Source organism: Homarus americanus, unplaced genomic scaffold, assembly GCF_018991925.1.
Source record: "Homarus americanus isolate GMGI-L3 unplaced genomic scaffold, GMGI_Hamer_2.0 scaffold34921, whole genome shotgun sequence".
NCBI classification, from domain to species: domain Eukaryota; kingdom Metazoa; phylum Arthropoda; class Malacostraca; order Decapoda; family Nephropidae; genus Homarus; species Homarus americanus.
In genome coordinates, this window is record NW_024741901.1 from 22213629 (window position 1) to 22228401 (window position 14773).

At 43.9% G+C, this 14773-nt stretch overlaps 1 protein-coding gene across 2 annotated transcripts in view; it reads left to right on the top strand.

Moving 5' to 3' along the window:
* The window catches only part of LOC121876295 (early growth response protein 1-B-like), a 72663-nt gene extending 57890 nt beyond the window's left edge, over positions 1-14773 (top strand). For both annotated transcript variants that reach the window (XM_042381341.1, XM_042381343.1), the window contains exon 2: positions 12677-14773. In XM_042381341.1, coding sequence (XP_042237275.1) covers positions 12693-14045 — 1353 coding nt within the window. In that variant the 5' untranslated portion in view covers positions 12677-12692 and the 3' untranslated portion in view covers positions 14046-14773. The remainder of the gene's footprint in view (positions 1-12676) is intronic.

Here is a 14773-nt window from a genome sequence, read left to right on the forward strand (position 1 = left end):
TTAAAAGAGTGAGGTTGTCACGTGGGACAGATAAAGGGAAGAATTTCTTGAAACAAATAAGCAACACGACAGAACAGCCTACCTATCGAAGAGGCGGGGACAAGAACAGTAATATTCTTTTAAACTAGCCCAGACAAGCTCCTCAAGAACAATGGGGAACATAACAAGCCACTGACGTTCTTCTCAGGTAGCTCAGTGGGGGTCGGATAGCAGATACGTTCATCGCCCCACGTCTTCACAGCACTCTCCTAGGGGGGCGTGGGAAGTCCTGGCTTGCATTGACCTCCACTGAGAATCACGTGTTGAAAGTCCACACCCCTCCCCCACTCCTCTCCCAGTATCCTTGACCTATGACGTAGGTCCTGTGTTAATGACGTTGCTACTGACGTGATGGTGACGTCAATAGGATCTGTGACGTTAGTATGATTTGTGATATTAAATGTGAGTGCTAGTGACGTCACGGATGTATCTCCGAACGTAGGCGTGATATGTGACATAGATACTCCCAGGCTGGGTGTGGCCGCTCATTGGCTGCCCACACCTGTATTGACGTAGGGCTGGGGCTGAGTCTGTCAGTTTGATTTAGTTCTGCACAACATCCTCTCTATTGACTTGCATACAATAATGAATGTTTTTTCATAAGTATACCTTGATATTTTGTGCTCATGTTCTCTCTCTATCTCTCCCAGCTCTAGTTATTTCCTGTATTCCCTTTTTTCTCTCTCTCTTCTCTCCTGATCTGTCAGCTTCACATTCCCGCCCCCTCTTCTCTCTTCCCCCACCTCTCTGGTATACCCGTCCTTATCATCATCTTCGTCTTAATATCCTATCTTCCTTGGCACCCTACCTGGCACTTCCCTCTCCCTGGCACAGTCTCCTTCCTGAGTATTCTTTGGATCCCTGAATTCCATACTCCTTGATACTTTCCTTGCCTGTTTGTCAGCTCCTTGGCACTCTGAGTCTCTCTTCTCACTGTTAGCCCTTCCCTGACGCCTATCCTTAACTAATCGCCCTAAGATCTCCCTCTCCCTGTCCTCTTGTCGGCCTCATTTTGTACTCTATTTCACATCCTCCCCTCTTTGGCACCCTGGGATCCTCTTTGGCACTCTGACACCCTTCCGTCGTGAGCTGCTTGACTGTCACTACCCTATCATCCGTTGTTTTGTTTCCCCCTCGTGATGAGCGTCTGAGAGGGCCTAGAATGAGGGGAGGGAGAAAGAAAGGGAAAGATAGAGTGGAAAGACGTCTTGAGGGGATGAGAAGAGGTGTGAGAGTAGAATCAAATAATAAAGAAAGGAGAAGAAATGAAAGAGCTACACGAATGAGGAAGAACTAGAAGAAAGAGGAATGCGAATCAGAGAATAAGGAAGAGTGAACTAAGATACAGTATAAGGAGGAAAAAAGTTATGAAAATTCGAAAAAAAAATAAAAGAGAGGGAGAGGAGAAATGAAACAGAGAGGAATAAAAAAAATGCAAGATAGAGGACAAAGGTAAAAAAGAGGATAATCAAGAGGAGAGATGGAGAAAATGAGGGAGATGCAGTTGTACAGTATGTCTGTTTGTGTTTATGTCGGCTGTCATTCTTATGTCTGTTTGGTGAGTATATCAACCAGTATATCCACTCGTCTGTCTGTCTGTCTGTTTGTCTTACGAGAAAATTGAGCAATTACATAAGAAATTAGTTGTTGTGTGTTTTGGTGGGTAGCCATCTGTCAGTGGCTCAGTGTTCGTAGTCCTGCTATGTCTAACAGCCATTACAGCAGCTGTCATGAACCACACCCTCTGCTGCTACTTTTAGATCTCTCTCTCTCTCTCTCTCTCTCAATAGGATCTATCTATTGTACTATATTCTTGATAGTTACATATACGGTATATGCTAATCATGTGTGTGTGTGTGTGTTTTGCCAAGACGGAGGAAGTGAAACCCAAAAGAAACCAAGTAAACAACCATGGATGATAAGGTTTCAGGTGTCCTACTGTCGTCCAGGTGTTGTCTATGGCCAGAAGGTTTAAGAGAAGCTCCTGAATGTCCCTCAAATGTCATAAAATCAATGAATTGCTTATCTTATGTTTATACAGCCAAGTGTCCTCATATAATGTTAAAATATTCCTGTCTATTATGTATTTCAAGAGGAAGAATTAAATGACGGGACCTGAAATATAAAGAAAAATACACGTAAAAAAAAAAAAAGAGCCGCCATCATCATACTACCACATTCACGTCTCACTTACACGTAAAAAAAAAAATTCCGAATTTCAAATCAGCCTAATAATAAATGGAAGACGTGTTAAGGGTGACGTGGGGTACATCGCTGAATGCAGGCTGGGAACGGTGTGATGATAGCTACTATAATAAACACGTAAATATCATACTTAAATGTTACACACATTTTCTGAGGTAAGACAATGATCTACTAAAGGTTAAAAATATAATTATTATGATGTTTTAGAATTTGTTGTTTCCTAGAAGAAAAAAAATATACAACTATAATTTACAAGGTGTCATTGGTTCCGATGTCGAAATCCCGGCAAAACCAGAGATGAACCACAAGCCAGAGTATAGTTAGTCACCAAGCAGATAGCTACAGCGTCTTGGTGTCCCGGCTGTATCCGGGGTGTATCTGGGACCGTGTAAAGGGTATGTGAGGTTGTGTCCGGGGTGAGTACGGTGTGTGTGGGTGGAAATAATGCTCCGGAAATTCATCCAGGGTGAAATATGTCTTCAGGATGACGGATATCCCCAAGGGTTCCGGTGTGTGTTTGGTGTGGATAAGGATGTATCCAGGGGTGTATCCGGGGTGTATCCGGGGTGTATCCGGGGTGTATTCGGGGGTGTATCCGGGGTGTATCCAGGGGTGTATCCGGGGTGTATTCGGGGGTGTTTTAGGATGTTTGAGAGATGTATTGTGGGTAAAGACTTCCTGAAATGTTTCCGGAGTCAGATAAATCTCCTGGGTAAGGCCTTTGAGGTACTGTACACACACACACACACACACACACACACACACACACACACACACACACACACACACACACACACACACACACACACACACACACACACACACACACACACATACACACACCCACACACACACACACGAGTCCGTCAGTGAAAGAGAGAGAGAGAGAGAGAGAGAGAGAGAGAGAGAGAGAGAGAGAGAGAGAGACACGTATGCATTCAACCTAAAATATTTCCTTTATGATAATGATAGTGAAACACCTTCAAAAATAAGCGAAAATAAACAAACACGCGAAACAAAAGATACGAAAGAAAAACAAACACGTATAGACAGACTTTGTTCAATAACAGACACTTCCTTCCAGCCGTGTATGAAAATTGCCAAGTCGTGTCGTAATAAATATTTTTTTTTGCTTTGAGATGTTGTTTTATTTGCATGATTCTTGCTGTAATTGATGTGTGTGTGTGTGTGTGTGTGTGTGTGTGTGAGATAATTTAAAGTATGAAAACAAAATATTTCCAACCATCATTACATTGAAGACGACAACTATCACCACCATCTTCTACCACCAGCAAGACGACGACTATCACCACTACCACCACCACCACCACCAAAAACAACCACTACCACCACCACCACCAACACAATCAACAACTTCACTATCTCCACGAAAAAACATATCCATCACCATTACTTCTCTCTTCTCCTTCTCCATTATTACCACCATCACAACCACCACCACTAAATTCACCAACCACCACTAGATTCACCACCATCATCATCACCACCACCACCATTTCCCGCTGTCCTTCCATGTTACACCACCATGACATATCTCATCACCCTTAGCCATCACTTTTAGCAACACCATCACCATCACTGTAACCACCACCACAACCACCACCACCACTGTTAGCACCACCACCACCATCACCTCCACTTACCTCACCACCACAAATACCATTTTTTCCAACAAGCTTCTAAACCAGCTACCACAACTACCACCACTACCATCGCTACTAACACGACCATCACTCTACCTCCAACCACTAGCTCCATCTGCATTCATACCGTTATCAACTCATTCCACCACCACCACCACCACCACCACCACCACCAGTACCACCACCACCACCACCACCACCACCACCACCACCAGTACCACCACTACCACCACCACCACCAGCACCACCACCAGTAGACACCACCACCACCAGACCACCACCACTACCACTTCATCCCACATTCAACCATCAATATTACCCCCCCCACTCCCCAGCCTCGCCTCCCACGTGACCTACTTACAGGGCGGGATTCCTGCCTCAGCCACAATCTCGGAAGACTTTGTTGCGTCACTCAACACTTCCGGTTCACCAGCTGAGTGGCAGATGGTGGTAGGTGGTGGTGTTGTGGCAGGTGGTGGTGTTGTGGCAGGTGGTGTGGTGTGACGGGTGGTGTGGTGTGGTAGGTGTTGTAATAGGTGGCGGTGGTGGTGTGGCTGGTGGTGGTGGTGTGGCAGGTTGGTTGTCGTCTCGTTAGTTGGTTTTGATGTGACAGTTGGTGGTAGTGCGACAGGTGGTGCTTGGTGGTATTGTGAGGTGTTGTTAGCATAGTAGTTAGTGGTGGCGTGGCAGCTGGTGGAGGTGAGGATAATGTCACAATAGGTGGTGGAGTTTAGCAGAGATAACAAACCCGATTTAGCAGTCTTGTGTGACATGTTTCTCCTTATTTTGATTTACTAGTTTGTTATGGTCTTATTACTCTCCATGTTTGGTTAGGTTAGGTTAGGTTAGGTTAGGTTGGGTTTCTGTCAACAACATTCATTTACAGGTATATCTATTTTTATCTGCAATACAGCATATGTTTCATTTACAGTTATGTAAATTATAAATGCATTTTTTTTGTGTTTGCGATTTACAGAGGTGTTCATTTGCATAGGTGTGCATGTGTTCATGTTTGTGTGTGTGTGTGTGTGTGTGTGTGGACGATTCTGCTGTACAGTTAAATAGCGAGTAGGCGTAAATATGTGTAAGACTGTGAGTAAAACCATGCCTGTGTGTGTGTGTGTGTGTGTGTGTGCAGGTGGTGTGAGTGGGCTCCACGCTGCGGCCTGGACAACGCGGTCACTTCAGTCCCTTTCACTTATTGGGTGTGTCTGCTGTGTGTGTACCTGTGACCGTCTTTTACTTGTACATGCGTGTGCACACCTGTCAGTATCATGTGCACTGACATAAGCGTATGTTTTTATATGAAGCACGGACGATTGTTTTGTGTACTGTGCATATACCGAACGTGTGTGTGTTTGTGGAGGTATATGGTTGTGTGGATGTTATGATTGTGAACTAACGTGTTCTTGTTTTCTTCGAATGATTAAATCTCTCTGCGTGTGTATGTATATGTGTAAACTACCACACACACACACACACACACACACACACACACACTCACACACACACACACACACACACACACACACACACACACACACACACACACACACTCACACACACACACACACACACACACACACACACACACACACACACTCACACACACACACACACACTCACACACACACACACACACTCACACTCACACACACACACACACACACACACACACACACACACACACACACATAAAGCACTGAGACATACATAAACATTTGAGCAAACATAGTAACAAATGTACTTTTTGGTAAAGAATAAAAAAATCCTAGACGGAGAAAGTTTGAAGAGTACGTGAAATATAAAAGTTTTTAATATTTTTTGTTTTAATATATAAAGAGGTCAAATATAATGCGTACCTGCGTGGCAGTATTACACACGCAACACATACAGTTTGTTAATTCTGGCAAAACCTAAAGTTCATGTGTCCTGACTTCCAATTTGTATTGTTGTAGCCAAAAGTTAGATTAGTTTTAGCATCAACAAAGTTATCACGCCATGGTCGCTGATTTACTGTAACTGGTGGTATGTCAGATGTGCAACACTCGAGGACAATGATCTCATCTTTGAATATTAGGCCGACGGTAATGTTGAGGGATTATGTTGTATATCATTGTAATACCAGAAGAATTGCTCAGCTTCATCATAAACAAACGTTGGTATTATTTCCTCTTACACGATGCTGAGTGTATAAGATTATGCAAAAAAAATAAATAAAAACTCAGATGTCTTAGTGAAACATTATCGGAAAGAAGGTTGTTGTGTATAGAAGAAAAAGCGTTCGTGAAACTATCAGCCAGTTTTGTAACTTTTATGACTAGTCATTAGTAAGTAGTGTTTTGCACCATGGGTGACCACATCAACCTATCAGGAGACCCTTGGCAACAGTTGGACGGGATGAACTTTGTCACTCAGCTGTTAATATCAGTGGTGAAAAATGCCAGTCTCAGCATAGTGGCTTCCTCAAGGGCGAATGGACTGAAACTGGGTGATGAGACGCTCTGCCAGCTTACATAATTGTACCCTGTCACAGTTAGACCTTCTAACTATTAATAGCTATTGAGATATCAGTTTCTTAATCGGAGTCATCAGGCCGCGGACCCCGGCCATTGCCTGCAGGTGACTGCTGCTGGAGGTCCTCCACATTCTGGGTATTATGTACTATGTTAATTGTTTTGTCTGGATCCAAGTTCATCTAAACTCTGATCCTCTGGGTTAACGGAGTGATGATTGTTATTATTGCTGTATAAGGTATGTTACTGAGTTTTCACGCCTATAATTAGTTTCCTTGGTAAAACAACCAAACATCGCTTTTTCGGTCTGTCTGTCTGTCTGTCTGTCTGTCTGTCTGTCTGTTAAACGATCGAACAAAATCAAGCGAATCTTGAACAACAAACCTACTAAAGTTAATCTTTGATGGTGGAAAAAGTGACAGTGATGCTTGAGGAGGAAGATCAACAATACATTAGAGAATAGTGACATGTTATCTGTCCTGATGGTCAAGCTAAGTGAGATAAATGTCTTCATGGTCGAGGGAGTTAGGCTGAACCACAATGAACGTATCAGTACTAACAGTAAACCCAAATGACACTCTTTGGGAAACTACGTCAATGGATTTTTTGCACGCTTTCGGCCTGCCGTTGGATGCTTTTATACCCGATTTTCTCAAACACGCATCACTTTCCCTCGTGTTAATAAGTACAGTACCAGCTACCTTGAAAAGACAGAGCGTAAAACGATCACTCCTTCCAAGATCAACACAACCACTATTACAGGGCAGCAATATATGTCATTACTGCAGATATTCCCAGAATGAAATAGGATAAATCTTTAAATTGCGAGGTTATGTGTTGTCTATGAGACCAAGGCTGAATTTCTTCCCAATGTCTCAGAGTATTATGCTATTTGAATCTAAAATCTGTGGGTTGTAGCGTCACGGAACATGATTCTAGTGATTCTGTACCACTGATGCTGTTTAGTGACCGATATAGCGCCACTCTCAGCAATTACTTAGCATCATGTTTTGGAGATATTACTACTTCAGCCACTTGCTCTGCGTGTTGATGGGAATAAAATCACTAAACAGAGTTACCGGAGAAAACCAAAGGCGTGTAGTACTGATTTTTACGACGTGATAAATTTTTGTAAGATATGTTTGTGTGTCGCAAATATAAGAGCAGGCAAACCAGCCAAGGGTCTGTCAACAGGTCATACAAACACGATGAGATAGAGAGAGCCAAGCTGCCAGGTAGATAAAGAAACCATTCAATTCATTTATAGGATATAGATACCTTTGTTACCAGTTGTAACCCAAGTTAGAAAAAAACACTTTGATCAAACAGTGTTTTCTGACGCTTTTGTAGATTCATATTTGAAATGGTCATAAGTCAAATTTACTTTCCCAATTAAGAATAGGGAACTCTTCTAACTCCCTCACTATAAACGAAGAAGAACCCAACTGGCTCTACCATAATTAAATGTGTTTGCTTATAATCTTTAGTTCTCAAATTTTGAAACATTCGGATATTTGAGGTTCTAGAAGCAGGAAAGCACGTGTAGTGTAGATCTTGGCTCTGATATGACCTGGTCACCGTTCTAACACGAGCCCGGGAATCGGAAATTTAAATTGGTCTTCCCTAAACCCAAGAGCTTCCCTGAGTCGCCAGTCCAGTAAGTTTCCCTTCCAGGCTTGAGGTGATGAACCCGTGGTGGTGTAGCCACGGGCCACTGGGTTTAATTGTTACCGTGTCAGGCTGAACAAGAGTTACTGCAGCCAATACAGGTCTGTTAAGATGGTTCTTGTGAATAATACTGAACCAGTTTATTCTTGGCTAGTCTCCCTACCTCATGTTTGGACATTTAGGTATGGAGATATTGACACTTTTATCTCTCCCAGTATTAAGTATCTCTCTCCTATTTTATATCTACCAATATTACTTTAATATATCTTATACAAATAGATTCTTTCTCTTAGCCATCTCAAAGCAAAATATGCGATAATATTACAAGGACTAAAGAACTGTGGGCAAGATATGCTCTAAGTCGTAGAGTCTAAGAACAACACGTCATTAGTGGTTTAAGGAAAATCTCGCCTGGAATCCAAGGAATGAAGAAAATTCCGGAAAAGATCAAGTACCGTACGGATAAATTAATCTAGGGGGCTGGTAGGCGCTCTCTGGGGAAGACTCACCACAGAAAACTGTTTAAGTGTAAGGGGGAGACTTTCCTCCAGCAGTAGACAGACTCTTTTTGTATATACATAGTAGTGTATGTTATCAGATTTAGGCCAGGGAAGACGTTGTAATGTTTTAATTTACATATAATTATCATTGTTGCCTCGTTATCTTTAGTAACTTAAGGAGAAACTTTCTGCGCCAAGTTTTCTGGTAAATAATGGAGGTACAAAACTGAAAAGAGAGTAATTATAATACGAATACTACTACTGCTGCTAATAATGACGTTACAATTATTCTTGTTATTAATATACAGTAAATATCTAATAGTACCACCACTACTACTTCTCATGATACTGGCAAAAGTGCTTGCTGTTGTTCCTTTAAACGCTCGCATGGATGTGAAGATAAGAGAGTGGGGGCGGGGGAGGGGTGAAGAGGAAGAAACAGGAGGAGGGGAAGAGGAAGAGGGGGGACAGGGGGGGGGGAAGAGTGGGAGTAAGAGAAAGTGGTTATGGGGGTGGCAGTGCTTTCGCTTTTCTTCGTCAGAATTTGCAGTTAACTCTACTCTAAGTGGCTACCAACTGACCATACTGTACACAGACTGAGGCTACAGCACCCAGGGGGGAGGGGTAGTCTAGGAGTATTACTGTATACTCTGATATAGCAACACAGACAGACAGAGGGGGAACATTCCAAAAGGGCAGCTCTATATGGTGGAAACTAGATAATAGAATCTTATATCGTGCAAGGTAATAGAGTCTTTCTTATAGTGGTATTTAGACTATATATATATGCATGCTATTTACTTTCATTTGAATGGAAAATAGATGAACTGGACGTGTACGGTAACCATTTCCATTCTTGGGTTAATGTACCGATTTGTACACAGAATTTTAAGCAGTGGGTAGCCAGACAAAGGTGACCCAGCCAGTTGTACCCAGTTAATGGTACTCAGTTAATGGTACCCAGTTAATGGTGACTCAGTTAATGGTACCCAGTTAATGGTACTCAGTTAATGGTACCCAGTTAATGGTGACTCAGTTAATGGTACCCAGTTAATGGTACCCAGTTAATGGTACCCAGTTAATGGACCCAGTTAATGGTGACTCAGTTAATGGTACCCAGTTAATGGTGACTCAGTTAATGGTATCCAGTTAATGGTACCCAGTTAATGGACCCAGTTAATGGTGACTCAGTTAATGGTACCCAGTTAATGGTGACTCCATTAATGGTGCCTAGTTAATGGTGACCCAGTTAATGGTACCCAGACAATGGTGTTGAAGATAATTCTATGTAACAAGGGTACAGTACAAATAGTAGAGGTTCATCCAATAGTGACCTGGTGACCTGATGAGTGGTGATTCATGTAAGGCTGACTTGGTGAATGGCTGTTACTTGTTGCCCAGTTGACGGTGATCCAGATATTTGCCGTTAGTGGTGACGTAGTAATGACCTAGCCAGTGGTGACCCAGTAGTGCCCAAGCGTATGGTGACTTAGTAGTAACCCGATATTGACCTAACATTTGTTGACTTTATGGTGACGATCTAACTAGTATGACACAGTAACGACCTAGCCAGTGGTGTGACCCAGTTACGACCTAGCCAGTGGTGTGACCCAGTAACGACCTAGCCAGTGGTGTGACCCAGTAACGACCTAGCCAGTGGTGTGACCCAGTAACGACCTAGCCAGTGGTGTGACACATCAACGACCTAGCTAGTGGTGTGACCCAGTAACGACCTAGCCAGTGGTGTGACCCAGTTACGACCTAGCCAGTGGTGTGACCCAGTAACGACCTAGCCAGTGGTGTGACCCAGTAACGACCTAGCCAGTGGTGTGACCCAGTAACGACCTAGCCAGTGGTGTGACACATCAACGACCTAGCTAGTGGTGTGACCCAGTAACGACCTAGCCCATGGTGACATAGCCAGTGATGGCCTCGCTCGCCAGTGGTGCTTCAGACACCCGAGGCGCACTATTACCTCACCATGTCTGCTGGCTATTAAGTAATGACGCAACAATGTCTGTGATGACTTTTTTCAATTTTCAGTTATATATTTTTTTTCTGAAACTAGACGACCTTTAAAGGATGCGTCTCTACAAACTCATTCCGTTATCGTAAGGTTTAATCCATATCTACGTTATTTTAGTTCACTTTCTAATATTTTCTTTATATTTAAACACTCATAGGGGGTAATTCCCATCAACAATAAACCCATTCAGATTTACTTTCCTTAAATCTAACACTGTTTATTCTCTTATACATTTAACATTTTAAAATAATTCAAGTGACTGTAATGACTGATGTTTCTAAGAGGGAAACGGAGTTAACTGCTGTTTTACTGTTGGCAGGCTGACTCACCACTGCCAGACGTACAACAAACCCTTAATTAGTGTTTCCTTCACTTACACTCTACACACCTACCAGAAGTTTCACACGCTGTACATACAGTACACACACACATGAAGCTCTTTCTTAGGTTAAATGTAAATACGTCATTTACGGAGACGCTGTCAATCCTTGCAGTAAATTGTAAACAAACCCTCAAGTCTCAGGAAGGATACCAGCCTAACTGTTTATTTACAACTTAAATATCTAGTAATGGTCAATTAATCTTCGGGATATGATGTTCCTGAAATAGTTCTTATAGCAAGAGACGGTGCATAGGCGCGTAGGTTATATAAGCCTTAGCCTCTGGGGTGAACATAGCGCTACCTGGCAACTGTCTTCGAGAGAAAGTGAAACCGCTTAATTCATGTCAGATTTTTCACTTGGTTCGTTCCTTTTCGTTACGTTACAAATACAAGAAAGTTAACCTGACGTTTATTGAGTAAAGAAAAAAAATATCTTTGAAGAACTATACTTGCATCATTTACGTTTCCTTAATGACTGTAATATTTAATGTGTCTCTTGTATAGAGCCTAACACAATTGATTTCCGGAAGTTGATGTGTATGTGGTTTGAGTATACCTAAATGTGTGTGAGCGTAAAGTGTGTATGTGTGTGAGAGCGTGTGTGTGTGCGTGGGAGCGTAAGTGTGTGTGTGTGTGTGTGTGAGTGAATGTGTGTGTGTGTGTGTGTGTGTGCGTGTGTGTGTGTGTGTGTGTGTGTGTAAGATGAATGTGAAAAATCAATAAGAATCTACTGTAGGTTATTTTTCAAAATTATTATACACACGATTCCATTACGCAAAGTTTTTGGATGATAGGTAGTGAAGATCTGTGTCAAGGTAAAAAACATCCGGGAATTAGGAAGGAAATCTATTATCTTGGTAAAGGACACTTGATAGGGCATTTAACATGAGTTAGTTATACTTCACCCCAAAATTTTCAAAGTTCTCATCAGATTGGTCGCTCCATGGCGTCAGATAAACATACACACACACATACACACAGACGCGAGAGAAGGAGTGCTCACTTGCTCAGGTTAATGGTTGAAGTTATATGCAGTAGTAACTAGAACGTTTCGTCACGACGTTGGACATTACCGAGAGTTTATGCCCCGCGTCGCTGTCAGTAACCAGACAATGATGGTGGGAGCGACGCGACCACCTCCCCCAACCTATGCTATTGACAGGGACAATAGACTCTGGTAACTAATAGCATAATAAAATCCCTACTCTACGTTCATCATCTTTATTTGTTATGTACTAAAGAATGGAGGAAAATGAGTCGACTTACAGCTCAATATAATTCAACTACGAAATAGAAAGTGGAGCCCTTTCTAAAAGGTATAGCCTAACGAGGGTGTGGTTCAGGTGAAGGTGGGAGACGCCGTAAGAGCGTGTGTGTGGTCGTAATCAAAGCTGTGGCTACTGTGGCTACTGTGGCTACTAGCCATTTGCGCTAGTAAAAGGATTTACCTGCTTCTCTTAAAGAATGGGGTGAAGATATTGCAATCAGCGTCTTTCTATGTGTGATTGGCAGTCAGTGAACCTGCAGATGGGGAAATTATGACACTATTACTGTGCAAGTATCAAAGTCTTACTCAAAAACTTTTCGTAGTAGTTTTAAATTATTTTGTTATGACAGGGAATACAGGTAGCATGAATTACTTGTTTGTGTGTCTAACGTTAATTTATTTCTTCCAGAACGGTGACCATCAACATGGAGGCGAGCTCCACACTCCACGACAACTTCAAGGCTGATTTCTTCGACCTAGTGAACTGCACCGAGTACGACCTAAGCGGCACGGATCTTGGGTCCGTCTGTTGGCCCCTTGACGACCCCGTGAGTCGCAACGTAAACAACAACAACGTCTCCGTGGGGGATGTCATGACTCCATCCTGGCCGTATGGGAGCTATCAAGATCCGCCTACCTCCACTTCAATGAACGCTCACCTAGCTCACGACAAGGATAAGGAGACCACTGATAAGATGTGGGGCGGTGGTGGCTCGTCAGAGAAGGTGGTCAACAACGCGACGGGCAACACCATCATTATCACCTTTCCCTCTACTGAAGGCCCCCACCCCGCACCTGACACCTCCGAGGCAGCCTACAACCCCTCGCCCCCCATGACAGAACACAACAATCTCGAGCTCTTCAACTCCATTCTGAATGAAAAGCCCTATGACGGCCTGGTCTCTCACAATCACCGCTCCCCGGCTTCCGACTGTGTCTCCTACGTAAGCGTCTGCTCTGGCTACAGCGATTCAGGTATTTCTACGTCACTAGAGGACACGGCGTCACCCAATGCCGGTGGCCATGATCATGTCGACCTCGAAAGATTGGTGGACTCGGCAGTGGATTCTCTCGTGTACTCTCCAGGGGCCGGGGTTCTGGGGCCCGTAGAAGACAACCCGAGCATGGAAAGTAACAACGCAGCATTTATGGCCACGACACCGATGCCTTACTCCACGCATGTCACACAGAGCAGTGATGGTTCCTCTATCTTGGAGGGAGCACTGAGGGGCACAGTCCGGCGACCGGTAGGGCCTTCACAGCCTCCGCCCCTCGCGAAAATTTCAGATGTGAAGACACTTACCCTCATGTCCAATATGACGCCTTTGCCACCCCTCACCTCAGCTTTCAAAGCGGAACAGCTCAACGGTGTGGCGGGCTCCACGCAGATAAGCAGCAGTAACGGGATGTACGTAACGACGGGCTACGACTACCACCCAGCACCTGCAGAAGAGTACACCACACTCGATGCCTCTTTCAACAAGCTCTCCACCGCCACCACTACCAAGATGGAACATTCTGAGCATAAACCCAAGAAACGCAAGTACACGAAACGTACAGCGGGAGAGGAGCCATCCACGAAGGGCCGCTTACTGCACTTCTGCCACATCTGCAACAAGGGTTTCAAAGACAAGTACAGCGTTAACGTGCACATTCGCACTCACACCGGCGAGAAACCTTTCAACTGTGAACTCTGCGGGAAGTGTTTCCGACAGAAAGCTCACTTGGCCAAACACGTGCAGATCCACACCGCTCCAAAACCACCAGGAAAGAGGTGAGCGGAGGGGCCGACACTGTCACCAAGCCTCCTGAAGCCCCGGGCCGCGCTGGGCCGCGCCGGGCCGTGTCGGGCCGTGCTAGGCCATAGTTATGGGCCTCGCTCCACGTCTCACTGTCGTACCTGCTCCTCGTTCTTAAGCCGTCCTTTGCGTTATTCACAGCTTCCTACTGTTAGAAGGATAAGGGAATCCAGTAATTAACAATAAGTTTAGCCTACGGTGCAGCCAATACTCATGTATGTAAATAGTGCCACTAACCTGTCCCAAGCATGTTGTGCACTCATGTAGGAGAGTTGCATCATTGTTCTACTTGTTATTTCTACAGACAAAACACTGAATACATTACCACTAGCTGGCTAGTGTCACACACACATATATATTTCATATTCTTACAAAAGAAATTATGATTTGAAAAAGGTTGTACTTTTGCATAATTGGGTGCCATTATTTCTCGAGTCTCTGGTCCGTTACTTCACAATTCTGAGGCGCGGAGTGTGGTCATGAAGGTGAGGCATATGGTTCCAGAGGCAGCCTGGTGTTGCCACACACAACCTCATCGACATGACCACCTGGAGGCTACGAGGAGGGGGGGAAGGGGGTACCTGACAAGGTTTGGTCGTGAAGTCCTTGAAGGTGAAGGCGTCAAAAGTGAATATAACACGTGATAAAGAGGACAGTCCTTGCTGATGTCCTCTCAACAGTGGCCTCGCCTGAGACTCCTGGTCACT